The sequence below is a fragment of the Calonectris borealis genome, chromosome Z (assembly GCF_964195595.1).
Source record: "Calonectris borealis chromosome Z, bCalBor7.hap1.2, whole genome shotgun sequence".
In the NCBI taxonomy this organism is placed as follows: domain Eukaryota; kingdom Metazoa; phylum Chordata; class Aves; order Procellariiformes; family Procellariidae; genus Calonectris; species Calonectris borealis.
Genome location: NC_134352.1, coordinates 69,852,792 through 69,869,708, shown reverse-complemented (window position 1 = coordinate 69,869,708; position 16,917 = coordinate 69,852,792). Strand labels below are relative to the sequence as shown.

At 41.8% G+C, this 16,917-nt stretch overlaps 1 protein-coding gene across 1 annotated transcript in view; it reads right to left on the bottom strand.

The window, feature by feature from the left end:
• The window catches only part of HCN1 (hyperpolarization activated cyclic nucleotide gated potassium channel 1), a 199,384-nt gene extending 189,277 nt beyond the window's left edge, over positions 1-10,107 (bottom strand). Inside the window, exon 1 of the mRNA XM_075136295.1 lies at positions 9,725-10,107. Coding sequence (XP_074992396.1) covers positions 9,725-10,107 — 383 coding nt within the window. The remainder of the gene's footprint in view (positions 1-9,724) is intronic.
• Between the last annotated feature and the right edge of the window lie 6,810 nt (positions 10,108-16,917).

Below are 16,917 nucleotides of genomic sequence, written 5' to 3'. Positions count from 1 at the left end.
TTCTCCCTGCTAGTTTGAACAAACAGCTCAGTATCTCCTAGCTAACAGACTCGGTAAGAACGGAAAACTACATAGCAGAGCTAACAAATTTAAAAAAAAAAATCAAAGCATCATTTCCATTTATATAAAGGAACTCGTTATATCTTCAGGAAGAGATGTAGGAGGGAGAAGGAAAAACAGAATGAGGGAAGAGAAGTTGTTTTCAAAAAAAAAAAAATCTGTCAGGGACATCACCATGCTCTTGCTAACTTTCAAATGAGAACTGCAAGTTGCCTATAGCAGGATTTCACTACCTGAAAATTAGACCATAAGCAATGCTATAAATAAAAGACAGAAAAAGCAGGATTCAGTATTTAGGGAATCACCCAGATAGCAGTTTCCACGAACACTGGACACACAGCTCTGAAAAACAGGACGTCTCTGAAGTATGCTTGGTAAGGTGGGTAACAAGAAAGGTACCCAATTATTAACTGAATTATTAACTTGAGGTATATGCTTGATTTATTTTACTACTTATGTTTTGTTTCCAAGTTTGTGTCTAACAGACTACTCCCTAGTTGGAAAAGGAAATCTTTGTGTTACTACTGAGCTTGTCTGGCACTAAAGACAAGGTGAACCAGAGTGACAGACAAGCTTGGCTGCCATCTTCACTGAGAAATCACGTGCAAACAAGCCCATATGCAGCCACTCCAAGGAACCTGTAGCCCAGGATGTGTTTGGGGAACCCAGAAGCTTGCAAGTGTGTACTGTCAGGCAGTAATAAGATGTTTTACAGGGTAGTATTACCTACTACTGGTTTCACAGTAATTTCTCTACCAGACAGAAATCGTAAGTTCTCCTGGAATAAACAGATAGACAGAAGTCACTCAAGAGCCTGATGGAAAACCTCTCAGTAGTCACGTGGAAGCTTGATTGCATCCCCATGGTTTTGCAGCCATACATTTATTCCATCTCCTCGGTAGAGTTGGATAGATCTTACTCTATGTATCTTGTAAAAGTTCTGTATATTTTCCACAGCTTTGACCTAGAGCAAGTTAGAATAATCATTTATCATTAGGATGCTATGATATATTACCCTAAATTTACTGCAATCTACAGATTTGCTTAACGTCAGATCATAACAGAACCACACTGCCTATTGCTGCAGTCATACCCTAAAGAGAGGTGCTTCTGAGAGGACCTGGTAAGTTACTGTAAGATACAACAGAACCAGCCAAGGAAACAGCAATACTTCCATACTTCACACTGCTGATGGGAGAGAAAAAAACTGGAGGCAACCAGAGTATGCTACGTATAGAATTGGAAGATTTGATATCGTGAGGGCACATTTTCTTTCTATGGGGCTCTTTATATACTGCAGCTTTAGCACAAGTGTAAGCTTCAGTGGATTTCAGACTGAGAATTGGATGAAAAAGAGTAATACTACCTAAAAACAATTTTTATGTATATTGGCTATTTTAGATTACATCATTTAAAAAACCAAACCAACCAACCAACCAACCAACCAAAACAAAACAAAACAAAAAACCAAACTAGCTTTGGCTGTGAGCATAAAGCAACCTGTGCTTTTTCAGTTGAAAACAACATATCTGAATAAGAATTTTTAATAAATATGACATTTTTAGGTATAGAAAATTTATTAGTATCAACAGCACACTAAATTCCAATGGTGTATCAAATTATTTGTTAAATAACGTGCTTAATTAGATAAGATTTCCACATAAACAACATAGAAGTTAATAAAATAAAAACAAAATCTTATTCTTAGCTACATGATGCAACTCCAATCGCGGGAACTTCACTGGCATAAATAAAAAAGGGTTTGTTTGGGGTTTTTTTTAAAATACATAATGGAAACAGTCTGCATTTCGTTTGCAATCAAATGAACATTTTCTGAACACAAGTTTACTCCAGACTTAGTCCAGTTGCACTGCAAACCACGGCAATAAGATTATTGCAAAATATCATGCAGCTTGCCTGAATCTGACTATCATCAGATTAAAAGATATTAGCAGAGATTTTATGGAAGCTAAATGGCAGTGTCCTTGAGGTAGTACTGACATTGACTCCAGCTGATACAGTTTTTGGTCATTAACATACCTTACTATGTGTCTAGAACGAGCCCTCCAATAATTAGGGCTGAATACACTATGATTTTTAAAATTAAATCATGCCTCTGGGAAAGAATCAGGGAATAGACAGCTAAAGGACTTTCAAGCAATTAACAAGAACTGTGCTGTCAGGTTAAAAATTAAACATTGCAAAGTAGGTTAAAAGTTTCCTCTCTCTCAAAAATTGTATGTTGACATAGAAGACAGCTCTCAGGCATGCTGTTGAATGAAAGCAGAGGTGAGAATGGATACCTCTTATTTACAACCAAATGAAGTAAATTTCTGTAGCAATTTTCATGTTCTACCCTCCTCTCTAAAAATAGTAATTTGCCTTCTAGTACCTTCAAACCAAGCCTCTCAAAAAAAGCTGACAAAGTTTAATTAGATATTACAATGTCACCGATCTTAGATAGGTAGGCAGAAATGCAGAGGTAAAGATTCATAATTTTCATTTCATATATCTCTATTCCTGCTACCCCAGGCTGAACCATCAGAAACTGAGCCACTCAAATTTTAACTTGATTATATAACCATAAAAAAGCCTAAGCAACTTATCAAATGTTATGCATTTTTTATTTAGCTTTGTAGCCACCAAAACCCCCAAAACAAATCCTAAATCCAGACCCTTATTTGCTATTCCATGCTTTTACGTAGTATTCCAATTCACAGTTCCCTCCATATACTCAAGTCCAAGAAACCTAATATAAAGAAAAAACTTTTACTGACTCAATTATAAGCATTGCTTATTTTGATGAGCCAACAAATAAAGGGCCAGCACACATTCAAAAATGTGTAGTCTTGCTAAAATAATCAGTGGGAATAATGGAATCAGTACTTTTTTCCTATGGGCCCAAGCATGATGCTGATCTTACAAGATCTAAATTTTTGTAAGCATATATATAGACAATATTAATCAAGCACTTTTTTTCTCACTGCAGTCAAAATGAATAATCAGAAAACTGAAGAGGAACTTTCATGATATTGAGCATCCCAGGTCAAAGTTTAAAGACTCACATATAACTCCCCCAAAACATCATCTTTTAGATTACTGACAGGAATTCTGTAACATTTTGGTTTGCTTTTGTTTTGGTTTGGTTTTTTATGACGTTCATCAAAATTATGATGAACATATTTGCCTGTATTTAGATTGTGAAGTAGGTGAATATCCTAAAATTAAGCATCCTGCAGAAAAAAAATGTACTTGTGCACTTCTTCATAGGTGCTGCCAGTGATCTTCAAAACATCCCAAGTTAAATTAAAAGTACCTCAGAGAACTGAGGAATTATTTGAGTTATGCTTACTGAGCTCTTTCTCTGTTGTAAATTTTATTCTATGTTCAAGTATATAATATGTGAAAAGTGTGAAAGAAAATGCAATGAATGGGCTGTTATTCCAGGACTAGAATGGACAGAATGGAAATTGGGAAATGTTCAACATATACGTGAGCTCAAACTATGCATTAGGATTCTACCTTATTCTAGAGACAGAAGGATGTCTTACCAATGGAATGAATTGCTTTCCTTGAACAGACAAAGGCATACTCCTTCCTACATCCCTTAAAGGTCCTGAAGGTGAGTGGCTGCTGCACCAACCTCAGGTGGACTCAGCTGGCTTGCTTTTGTGGTTCTGGAAGAAAATCTCAAAGGGGACGAGGGCACATGGCCCTCATGAGCCCAAAAGCACAACGTACACCTCCAGATACCCATTTTCACTCATACATGCTTACAACTGGTACAAAAAGAAATGCCAGTAGCTAGCTTCAACCAGATTTCATAACAAATGAATCAGTGACAGCCAATGATGAGACATCATTCAATATTAAAAATGATAGGAACCGAAGATGAAAAACAGCCTAATGCATTTCTGGCCCCTATTCCACATCAAAGCATTTCCAATAGAATATTTTGTTGCTTATTTTTGGTCCTGCTTCCTAAACACCTAATTTATATATTTCTTGCTGCAATTTCGCCCTATTACTTCTGTGTAATTTCTTTCCTCTTTGTAACATCCATTTATGCATTTGAGGACCATTATCATATTTCTCTTCAGCCTACCTTTATGGGAGTTGCGTTTTACCTGGGGAACTATTATAAAGCTTAATATATAAGTTACTGTCAGAAAGAATTTTCAGACATTATAAATGCATTATTTAGATTAATGCTACAATTTTTTCATTTTAACCTTCGGGGCATTTACAGAAGTAAAGTGCAAAAATTGTTGGAACGCAGCAAATAAAAAGCCAAGCACTACTAATAATCTTTTTAATACTAAACAGTTCTCTACGTTTAGTCACGTACAAAGAGTGAATGTTCAAGTAATAGGAATAGTTTAACTGTACGAAGTTTTTCTTTAACAGAAATAAAAATTATAGTCGTCATAATAGTATATGAAAATGATACATGAACAATAGCCCTAGCTAAAACTGTGCTTCAGACATAAAAACATAAATAATTAAAAAAAAAAGAAATTCATTTGTGCAAGGAATGTACACAGTATAATTATAAATCCCTGATTATCAGTTTATTAGGAAATAACTCAAAAGCTTCAATACTGTAAGAGAACCTCATGACAAATCCTGAGCAACAAGACTGAGATGATACCTTGAGAGTCCAAAACTACAGACATTTCATACTCCTACACTACCAGTGACATAATGTATCCATTAAAACCCACACTAATTTGTATCTGATCTGTTTAATATAAACCAACATGATTTATATACTTAATTTTGCATATATATATCAATTGCACTTAAGTGTGATACAACACATTTTGTCTTCATCGCATATAGCATTACCTTCCAACTCTACTTCTCTACATAAACCTATGTAACAGCTTACAAGAAGATAAATCTCATTAGCATCAACTGAGACATTACATGTGACAAAAGAGAGGGACAAAGTGCTTACCCTAAGCTTCTTAAAATATAAATGATAGGTATAACATGTGGAGTGAAGACCGGTCCCAAAGAAAAACAGGTTTTAAACCAATGCATTCACAAATTTTAGAAATATGTATGTGAGCTGCACACATAACATGCACAGCTTGCCTCGTTAGAGTGACCGCTAGTGGCCAAAGGCAGGTCCAAAAGATAGGTATTAAGAAGAAAATTGATTCATAAGGCAAATGTAAGTTCAAAATGGAGAGCAGTATAATAAAAAACATGAGACACACTAATACGTTGCAATTACGATCTACGGTTTGGCACATACTTAATTGAAAAATCAAGCTGCACGTGTGCATGACAACATGGATGGGTTGCATAATACTGCACAAAATAACAGAATGGGTTTTAATCGCAACAGACACAAAAATATTCTTCCATAAGTACCCAGATGTACACATGTAAATATTATTGCGTCTTTCACCCTGAATAAAACCCATTGAAATCTGACATTAAATTTACTTACAAGGTAGCATCGATAGCTTTCTATGATTTATAAAGATTTATATGATAAACCTCATATGTTTACATGATAACCCTCAAATGTGTATACAAAAACGTTTTGAAACTGGATTGCCACACGTGTTAAAAAAATCTGGCATACCTTCACTATTCACTATGCTCTGAAATTTTCTATTCAAGTTTTAGAATTAACTCTGCTTTTACTTTTCTGTTGTCATTAAAATAAGGCTTTGTGCTGCCTGAGTAGAGGACAAGTTACCCAGAGAGATTCTCTCGACATCAAATGTTGATAGTTTTTTGCTATCGTTGCAAATCAGTTCATACTTTGTATTCATCTACACAGGAAAAAGACCTTCAGCACTGCCTGCACTGCGCCTCCTTATCCGCTACTCTGCCAGACAACTCCACATCACAGTCTTACTTCATCACTTCATCTTGAAGCCAGTCAAAATTTTCGTCCCCACTTCCAGTCAAATGCTGTTCCCAAACATCAAACTGAGAACTGCAACCATCAGAGTGCAAAGGCTACATTTAATCATACATGTATTATTCCCACTCAGTCTTTCTCATACATTGCTATTTCTGGTCAAAAGATGCCTCTGGAGGTAGTAACTGTTTTCTTTTTAGATTGCTGACTACAGATACCCTAGCTGATGTGGTAATAAAACCAAGATTTCCATGACAGCGTGTGTTTCTCTGTGTACCCATAGACAGGGAGGGAGGCAGATGCTACAGGGCCGGACCAACAGCCCAGGCACGTGCAAGCAATGCACCTCTAAGCATTAAAGAAACTCCTGATGTGCCAAAGGACACCGGGTAATTAATCGTCTAAAGAGTCAGTCATTTCCACTAATACCAGAAGGCTGTAACATATAAAAGTCACCCAAAGCCCACGTCCACCACAACTCTGCTATGCAGTGAGTGAAACGCGTATGGCAGCAGCAGAACCATGTGGAGTTGCTCCCATCTCCCGTTGCCTTTGTGCTGCTCTCGTCCGGTGGCTGCGAGGCCACAGGGCTGGACAGGCGATGCTCTCCCGCGGGCTCGTTCTTCTGCACGTGAGCAGGGACAGCCGGAGGCACTCAGTATCTCACAGAAAGCATGCAGGACTTCAATAAACTCTAACCGAAACACTGATAATAAATTCACTTTTGTGAGTCATGCAATTACACAGAATTGTTGTCCAAGTTTAAAGACGCAGTAATCGCAGCTGCAAAGAGATAAACAGAGGTCTTGTGCTGGATTTGATGTGCATTAGGTGCTCGGTTTACATAACAGCTTCCAAATTAGACATTAACCTCAGAAGACTGGGAAGAGACAACCAGGAACAAAATGGTCCCCTTGTGGAAAAATTATGTAATACTTTTTGAATTTAATTCTCCAAGGGTGTATCTGCCTTATGAAGAGCCAATTCTTCCCTGAAACACAAGCAGGATGGAGAGCCATAAAACTAGAGACAAAGCCCACAAGGACGCGAGTAACCGATTCACAGAGCACGGAGTTTATAGACACAGAGCTTCCACGCTCTGTTCATGCCAAAAAAGGGGGGCGAGAGGGCACAGGGATGCTGCCCACTCCCCCCAAACAACACAGCAAAATATTGCTCGGTGTAGATAAACATACAAAGTTTATAACAATCATGAGAATGGGGTCAAGAAATGTAACCAAATGCATCAAAGTATCCCAGCAAATGCATACAAGCATCCAGAACTAGAAAAACAAAAATAAATGAGAGTCCACGGGAACCTGTACCAGAATTTTCCCATGTCTTACATGGTTAACCCAATATTCTCCTAAGTGTGTCTATATTTAAAATTTACTGTGATGTCCGTTTTCATATGTGCTACAAACATCCTAATAATACCCAAATTTACAAACTTATTCTAAATCTTCCCACTTGGATACCATAAAATAATTCTGTTTTTTACCTTTTTCTTGTTATTTTGGTAGAAAATTTAGTTCTTTCCCTTGGTGGTATCAACATTAGCACAGGAAAATTAGAATACCCCTGTCTCTTTGGATGCTTTCAGGCTTGTCTATATACAAGCATTACGTTGTTACAAAATCACATGCAAAAATAAATCAGAACAACTCTATCCTTACATATGCATTTGTTCTGGTACAGAGACACTGTTAGGAGGCACTTACTAGCATTGCCGTGATTCCCATATAGGAAGATGAATATACTACATAGTACAATTTCTTCACCCGTTTCTATAAACACTGCCACCCAAAAAGAGTAGTACCACTAGACAGTTGCAGTTATTTCAGGAGAAACAACACAAACATCTCACATTTTTCACTGAAACAGTCCTACTGGCTAAAAAATTGGGTCCCGATCCAGCCACATCATCCCAAGACTAATGAAAGACTGAACGTTACTTAAAAAACCAAACAGCTCCATTCTAATAAAAATAAAGACATAATAAAACCCTCAGAAAACACAGTTAATTTAAGAATATGCAGACAACAGGCCTGAAAAGGATGCAGTGTTGTGTAGTCCTACTGAAAAAAATAAGTAAACATATGCTATCATCTCTAAACCTTCCCACAGGAAGAATTAGGACAGAATTAGAAGATATTTCTGTAATGAATCAGAACCAACATACCTATCACCTATTTCACGTATCAGCTTAAAAAGTTACATGCTGCACAATATGATGCATGGCCGCCTATTGCCCAAAACGTTGGGTTGTGCACCTCACTCAGAAACCAAGCTTACAACAAAAAAGGGAATTTACTTGCAAGAATAATCTCATTCATTTTAATAGAATCCTCACATGAAAAAAGTTACTCATGCACACACACGGGTAAGTAAGAGGCTATCAGAGCCCCCTAATCCCCTACGCACGCTACCACAGCACCAGATGTGACCTGCTATGTCCCACTCCGGCTGGCAGAAAGGGAGTGGGTGGACTCTTGGCGCTCTCCCCCCTTAATGCACCTGCTAGTGCAGCTGAGCTGGCATGCGAGGGGGAAAAGGTACTCCAGGAAAAGAACGAGTGCAGCTTACTGCCTCCAGGGAGCCAGGAAAAAGCAGGGATTTGAAGCATGATTTCGAGTCATAACGGAGTGCTGCCCTGCTCCTCCACTCTTGTAGCTGTACCACTCTCGGGCTCGACTGCAAGGTGCTAGCACAGCTCACTGCGTAACACCTCGCTCTGAGTAGAAACTTGGACTTTGGAAGTATTTTCTTCTGTTCCCACTGCAAGCATATTCTATTTAACCTACTTTTTCTTAGAAGATCCATGTAACTATTGAATGTTCTGGATTTTCCTTTTTTAAACACGGTCTCCAGTGCAATTCACTTATTGTATACATGCAGGCTGTTCAACTCAAGCTGTTGATTAAATACGCTTCACGACACCAATAGTTCTTCAGCAAATATCGTAGAGAGTGTTACATTTACAGAGGCATACAGCCAGCTGGCATAGAGAATACAATGAAATAATCCCTCACTTAAAATGTAATTTTAAAGGGAAATATCTCTTCCTGGGAATTTCTTTGCACTGCTTTTCATGTGAATTTTCCAATTTGGCATACGTTCAACTTACCATGAAAGCAATGCTAATTTAGCATCACATTTCCCCGTCTACCTACGAAACCGTAGTTTCCCACACAGTGTTAGCTTGGATAAAGTTAATTTTGCTGCAACTCTGACCGCGCTTCCTTCACGCAATCCCTTGAACAAGTATTTATGCCGGGCGTCCACAAAGGGTCCGGCAGGCGCCCAGCGGGATTTTATTTCTGTTGCTGCCCCTGCGTGCACCCCACCGAGCTCTCCCACCCCCGGAGCTCTCCCACCACCGGCCAATGCGTCGGTTCCCTTGGCGCGGCCAGCCCGGGACGGACCCGCAGGCTCCGCGTCGGCTGGGCGCTGCCGGCAGCGCCCGGCCGCCGCGGAGCCTGCGGGTCCGTCCCGGGTGCAGCACGCTGGAGAGCGCCGGGCCCCTTCCCCGCCGCCTGGGCGGGGGGACGCGGAGAGGGGAGGCAAAGTTTTACCCGCCGAGCGGCTGCCCGCGGGGAGGGAAGGGGCGAGGCCGGGTCCGCCCGCCGGGGAAGCCCCTCACCTCCGCGAGGCGCGTCTCCCCCCCATCCCCCCCCCAAGCCGGAGCCCGCCGAAGTTTGCGCCGGGCGAGGTGCGAGGCGGCGGGAGCGCTGCCCTGCCTCCCGCGGCGGGGCCACCCCCCCTCCCCGTGCGGCTCACCTGAAGTCGCTGTAGGGGTGGATGATCCAGAACCCCGCAGTTTTAACCCTTTCCTGCTCCTTCTCCACCGCCTTCTGGCTGCCGAACATGCGGAGGGAGAATTTGTTGACCCCCGGCTGCAGCATGGAGGTGAACTGCCGCTGCATGAAGCCGTACTGCCGCCGCGGCCCCTCGGCATCCTCGAAGCCCACCACGGGCTCCTCGCCCCCGCCGCCATCCACTTTGAAGCACACCGCGTTGCCATGCTCCTTCACGCCGCCGCTGCCCCCGCCGCCGGGGCTGCTCTGGGCTTTCTCCGCCGGGGCCGCCGGCTTGGCTGGGAAGGCGTTAGCGCTGCCATCGTCCCGGCTGCCGGCAGAGGAGCTGCGCTTCCCAGCCTCCATGCTGCGGGGCGGGCGCGCCCCAGCCGCGGGAGAGCGCGGGGAAGCCTCGCCGCCGCCGGTGCCCTTCAGCGGCGCGGCTGGGCTCGGCCGCCCTGGGCTGGGCTGGGCTCAGCTCCGCGCCGCCGCGCCGCCCGGCATGGCCAGCGCCGCCGACTCTGAGCCGCGCTCCCGCGCAGGGCTGGCACCGCTTCCCCTCGCTCGCCCCCTGCCGGCGGCCGCGCCGCGCCGCCCGCCTGACATTGAGCGCCCCGGAGTCCTTGAGGGGCTGAGGCCCCGGGCTGGGGGGAGGGGAAGAGCCGGCGGGGCGCGGGGGGAGGCGGGCTCTGCCCTCGGGGCGGTGGCGAGCGTGGGCCCGGCGGCGGCCCGACGCGTGGGCGCGAGTGCGGTGGCCCGCGGGGCGGGGTGGAGCGGGGCGGGGGCCCGGCCCGGCCGCCCTCCCGCCACAAGGCGGCGGAGGCGGCCGCCGGGCGGAGCGGAGGGCCGGGGCGGAGGAGTGCGGGGCTCCCCGGCGGCCCGGCCCGCGCTTCCGACAGAGCTACAGTAACGCGGGTGGGCTGGTGGTTCAGCGTGGGCGAAGCGGGGGGCGAGGCGCGGGCTGGTAGCGTGCCTCCACACCCCGAGCGGGAAGCGGTGGCTGGGAGGGAAGGTGTGGAGAGGTCCCCCGGGCTCCCTGTCTCCTGCGAAGCCTCTCTGGTGCTTCTCGGGGAGCAGAGTGACTGGAGGAGAGCAAGAGATGGGGGTCTACCTGGGCACTGGAGCCGAGTGACGGCGCTGGAGGTAGCAGAGGCGTTTTGGGTTCGTACTGCTGAGGATGGAGTCAGAGCCTGCCCTGGGTGCGAGTGAGGAGGGAAGGCCGGGGTTTGAGTGACGTTCGTTTTCACACACAAACCATTTTGCCCGGGTTAGATGGCACCTCGCTACCTCCTGTTGCCTTGTTCCCGAACCTCACGCTGACTGAAAACGCACGGCCGCGCGCGTGATCGCCGGGGTGCGATTCCCGCCGGGAGGGCTGTGCTGCCACGGGCGCCTGCCTGTCTTGCTGTGAGGCCTAAAATGGCAGGTGTACCCACGTGCGGAGACACGCTTTTCACATACGCCAAGAGGCGATTTTGGTTTTGTTTCTGTGTAAAAAGGGATCCGGAGCCCGTGTTCCGCTCGCTCCACCCCACCTGACATTGAAGTACGTCAGTTACAGTGAAGAAGCCTCCAAGAAACACAGAAAAAGCTGTTGGACAGAAAGGGAGCAGGAGGAATTTCTGGGTCCCGATACTCCAAGTACACTCAAAGGAAATAGGATGTGTGTTGCCTTGGTTATCTCTACATACATTACCCTAACAATTATATATAGTATTTGGGGAGCTAAGGGCTGAGGTAAGATCTGAGAGGGCGGTTCTGCCAATGGTAAGCAACTCTTTACAAGCCGTGAGCGAGGAGGAGCGCCTTAGGCTCCGCTTTGAAAACTGAAAGATGCTGATATTACCCCTAAAGGGGGTGAGTTTGGGTTACAGAATGATGGAGAATCAATATCTACAGATGATATCACGCATTATGCATACCTGCAAAAGCATGAAGGCATATATTACAGCACACATGCTTAGGTCCTGGGACTCCGTTTGGCTTGACATAGGTTTGTTTTCCACACATTCTCAACACACTTTTAATTTTGCACATTAAAAATATAGTAAGAAAGAACTAGTAAAGTTTCTCAAGCTTGGCTCTGGTATTTTCAGCAGTATTGGTCACTTCATTGTTATCCAGTTCGTCCTTTACAAAACAGATGCTTAAAACAAACCCGACAGAGAAACAGATCTGCAAATCTGCACACCACAATTTGCACAGTGCAAATCAGATGCTTTGGGGAGCTGTGTTTCAAAACTGGATCTGAGGGCTTTTCTCAGCAATTCCAGCTCTTACAGAATGTTTATGCCTACTGCACCCAAACACTTAACATTCAGATGATGTTAATATGTTGTTAAGTGAGGAAGATGTTAACATTAACATGATGTTAGTGTGGAAGAAGATGGCAAGTGTGGATGCACCGGGATGGATTGCTAGAGGCTGAGCAGTGACCAGCATGGGAAGGAATATGCTCACACTGTGACTTCTTGAGGGCTGACATACATAAACCTTCCCCATCTGGAGTGGTACTTTTCTGTATGATTTTATCCTAAAACAGTGAAGAGTGTGTGCACAGCTGCTGATGGTTCATGCACAGCTGCTGACAGACAAAACCCTCTTACTGGTTATCCCCAGATGATGTCCGCCTCCTTCCCTCATGCAATGTCTGTCACCAAAAGATAATTAAAAAGTAAGAAATTATTATTGTTTCGCAGCTTTGTGAAAGAATTTGACAGAAAACAACAAAGGCAAGGGGTGAAAAGGCTAAGTCACGCTGTGCTGTTCCACGCACTCAGACAGTTTACCACATCAGCGTCCCTGGAATTGACACTTTCCACACTTCAGTTGTGTATACCTTGCAACCTTAACTTTCCTCTCTGAGAGCAAGCAATTCTTCTATCTCTTTACGGCTTATTTCAGAGGGCTTTTGCATGCAGCCCTTGACCAAGTGGTCTTTCCCAGCATAAGCTAAACAACAATTAGTCATGTGCAGGAGGAAATAGGCTTGTAATGGAGTAAATCAGGACAGTGAAATGGAAGTGTTTACAGCTGCAGTAAGCAGATTCTGATGTACGTTACGTTCCTTTACTTGGAGAAGCACTGACTGTATTAATGGTTATGGTCCTTCATTTCTGGATGGTGAAAACTCTGCACAACAAGAACATCCAATTTCTTATTTTTTGAAACTTTGCTTTTGCTTGTCTTTAATATCTCATTTTGTCAATGTTTATCCTTACTTAATATGGACTACAGATGTATCAAAATGACTACCCCTGCCTAGCTTCCCCCTCTTTCTACAGTACAAGAATCTGGAAATATTCTGCTTCCTTTAGTGGCATTATATAGATCCGAAAGTGGTTTATTACATCAAAATGTCATAAGAGAAGTTGATAATGAGAGAAAATAATCTGCAATATATGTAACACATTCTCTGCATGCTGCTTAAGCACAGCATATGTATAAACTACACAGATGCAAATCTCTGTAAAACTGATATTTTGGTATTTTATGCTTTCTGTGATCAAATAATAGATTTTTATAATTTTTATTCTAATTAGGAGAAATGTGTACTTATTTGTGCGTGTTCGACTACTATTTGTCTTAAGTATTTGCATGGCCTAAATGGCCTTAACATCTTAGCATCTTGCAATTTTTAATAGTAATCCTGAGATTGTAAGGATGAGAAAGGATTTTCATAATCTGTAGTTTTTATGTGGCAAAATGGATTCTTCTCCAGGTGAAAATAACTTGCGTTGTTTTCAACCAAGAAATTGACTTCTCCTGAGGCCCAGGACAACATGATAGTTTAGATGAGAGCATTTTGGTTTCACAGAAAGAGAAGTAATGGGGCATGGTGTGTGTGAATAGTTCTGAAGACCACACCAGGGCTACACATGGTAGAAAGGTCACAGACTCACTTTAGCTAAAGGTATAGCTTGTTTTCTGTAAGGTTTGATTTTAATTTTGTGACTATGTCAGGAGAGACACTGAAAAAAATGACATTGATAAATGAAATTTCCAAGAAGTCAGTGCTAGCAGAACAAGGAAAATAAAACCTTTTGTATCTCTTTACTATGTCCTGGATTAATGGATCACTACTAAAAATTTAGTAGGCTCCTTTATTTGTTTGTATTGAATTATTTTGATTACTTACTGGACTCCATCAAACTATTATAACATCATTAATGCCAGTGCTTTAATACGACTCTATAACTGTAATACTAATGTATACCTCAAAACTAATTTCCTTCTTTTCTGCTAAACATAGTAAATTGTTATGCCTGTAGTAAATACAGTCCCACTTCTCTTACTTTCTCATATTTTCTCATTTTGATGTAATCTGAACATACCCAGAACAGCTCAGCTGTAGAAATGAAAAAAATAACAGCTTATGTATTGAAGCGTATGTAGTTTGTTCAGTGAAGAAACTAGGGCACAGAGAAGTAACAGGACTTCTATGAGATGACACAGTAAAATGTGCCTGACTGCAGAACAAAGCTCTTGTCTCTCAAGTTTTAGTTTCATGCCCTGTGAGATTTTTTTAAGATTATTTTTCAACAGAAGATCATCATCAAGTAAAATGCTAAAGCAGGATTAGCAAGGAAGGAAAATAATATTTACTATCATAGGACTAGCTGTGCAAGCTAAATTGAGGATTAATCCAAATTCCTAATATGTGCTGTTTTCTGTGTCTGGTCACTTGAAGTTCGCAACAAAATAATTTTGATTTGGTCCCACCCTACTTAGTCTACTTTCCATGAATATTCAGTCATACATACTTACACGCAACAAATATTTGCCAATAAATTTTTTATTAATATTGCATAGTGTTTATGAAGAAGGAAGAATCTTACTTTTGCAATCATTAGTATCCCCTTAAGAAAACTATTACAAAGCAAGTGCACCTAGAAGTGTGAATGTTAGGTGGTAGTCGTCCATGTATTTATGTGATTTTTATCTTGTTGTACAGTTCTAATATCCACAGTGAACACTGATGTAAATATGATATTGGTGATTTGTATAAAGATCAACAAGAGCAGATGTGCTCAACCTGTAGAAGTTTCAAGTCCTAAATTTGCCTGACCAGGTAATTGACACTTAAATTTACTGCAAAGTGTGAAAGGCAGCTTCTTCCCTGTTGCCTGTTCTCAAAAGCAGTGATCTGATGTTTTCCAGGAACATGTTTTATGGGAAATACATCTCGACAGAGAGAGTTAAAAGCATGATTTAAAAGAAATCCCAGGCAGTGGTGTATGTTCTGTGGAACAAAAACTAGTGTGAATAGGAAATGGCTCTGAGACACGACCTAGAGTGCCAGACAAGCTCGCGTGTACAGATGGGAACACACTGTGGTACATGTGAACGGAAGCATAGTCTTCCTATGGATAATCTACTGGGTCGTATGAAACTCTGGTAGCCAAGAAGAATTACAGTGCACTGAGATCTCCTAAGTTGTCTACTCAGTTACAATTACTCTACAGAAATGCATGCTTATTTACTTATTACGTGCCACAGCTGTCTTTTACCTCTTGGAAAACCTTGGGTTCGGCTCTGGCCTGGTTCCGAACGCTGGAAGCCCTATTACAGCAGCTGAGTGTGGTGCTTCAGAACAACAACCAATAAGGTGGGACAGGAAGGTTTTGTTGTTGCCGGTGTCTCAGGGTGAAATTAAAGCACAGAAAATTCCTATCAATTTTTTACCAACTCTCTGGAGTGCCTTTTATTTATGTAAGCCACTTCTAAATTTGGTAGGATATTTGTGTGCTCCAAGTGCTTATCTTTTTTTGAAGAACAGTATTGTAATCCTAGTATTTGTTATCTGTTTGATAACCTGCCAGATCTTTATCCAATCTTTATAGAGACAACTCTGCCACAAAGGGAAAATAAAAAGTGGAAAACAAATTCTAATTTTTTTTTTGTAGTTGTAGATGTCTAGGTAATTGTTTATTAATCTTTGCTACTGTCTGCATTGTTGGGTCCTTGCAGTGCTTTAGAAATCATTAAAAAATCACTTTCTCTGACAAATGTTCAGCTGACCAGCTAAATATCTTTTGACAATGCACTTTGAATTTTTACTGTGATAAAAACAATTCTGTTTAGTTCATATGCAAGCGGACTCCATATAAACTTTTATCTTTCTTTAAAATAATATTTATCTTATGGTTGTATTGGTTTGAAGAACTACAATTTGACACAACAAGGTTGTAGGAATTTCTGAATAATTTCTGTATAAAACATGATACCTGTTTAATACAAAGCCTAATCCTGTGATTGGGGATCCTATGATCCCCACATTTTGAAAATTAGTGCATACAGCTATGAAAGGTCACGTGATACTCTTCAGAGTGCTAAATACCATGCTGGGCAGCGGGTATATTTAGGCTTCTTGGATCCCTTCTCTGTAATACGAGAAAAATATAGCACTTCTCTAAAAATGCAAATACCTTAATTCCTCTGGAGAGCAACATCACATTGACAATCCCTTTTTCCTCCTGTTGCACACAGTGTTCCTACATAATTGTATAATCACTCCACAAAAACAAGTTCTTGTGATTTAAAATCTATTCCCTGTGGAAGTTCCAGGACTGAGTAAAGAAATGTTTTTTTAAGAGTTGTCTATTTCAATAATGTGTGAATATCAGCAAAAACAGAATAACTAAGTATATATTGTCAAATATTTGGCTGCGATGTGCATGTATTATGATAGATACTACACTACCTTTTAAATAATTTTCTTTCCATTGTCTTGATTTTCCAGAAATCAACAATCTTGTTCACATTCTTATCCTAACTTTGCTCAGGTTATCAGAACTGGTAGGGTGCTTTTAGAGATAGCTGGAAGGTGCTCTCTTGTTGACTTTTAAGTTCATTAGTTAAAGTTTTAATAGTTGTCAGTTAAATAGTTTTTAATCCTGCAAGCTACTTTTGTGTGTTGATTTACTTAGTTTAAGCACCTAAGATCTATCACTTCACCATCATCTTTTAATGGATATAGACACTAGCAGCAAGCAATATGCCTAAGTTATGTCTTGTATTCAGTTCCTTATACAGAGCAATGTCTTGCAGGACTAATGTCTGTCTTCAATATAATAATCATTAAGTTAAATATACCACTTTTGAAAAGATTCTTGGAATCTTTCTTAAAGGAATGGCGTAAAATCTTGAAAGCCTAAGGTTTGCTTCCTGCAAAAA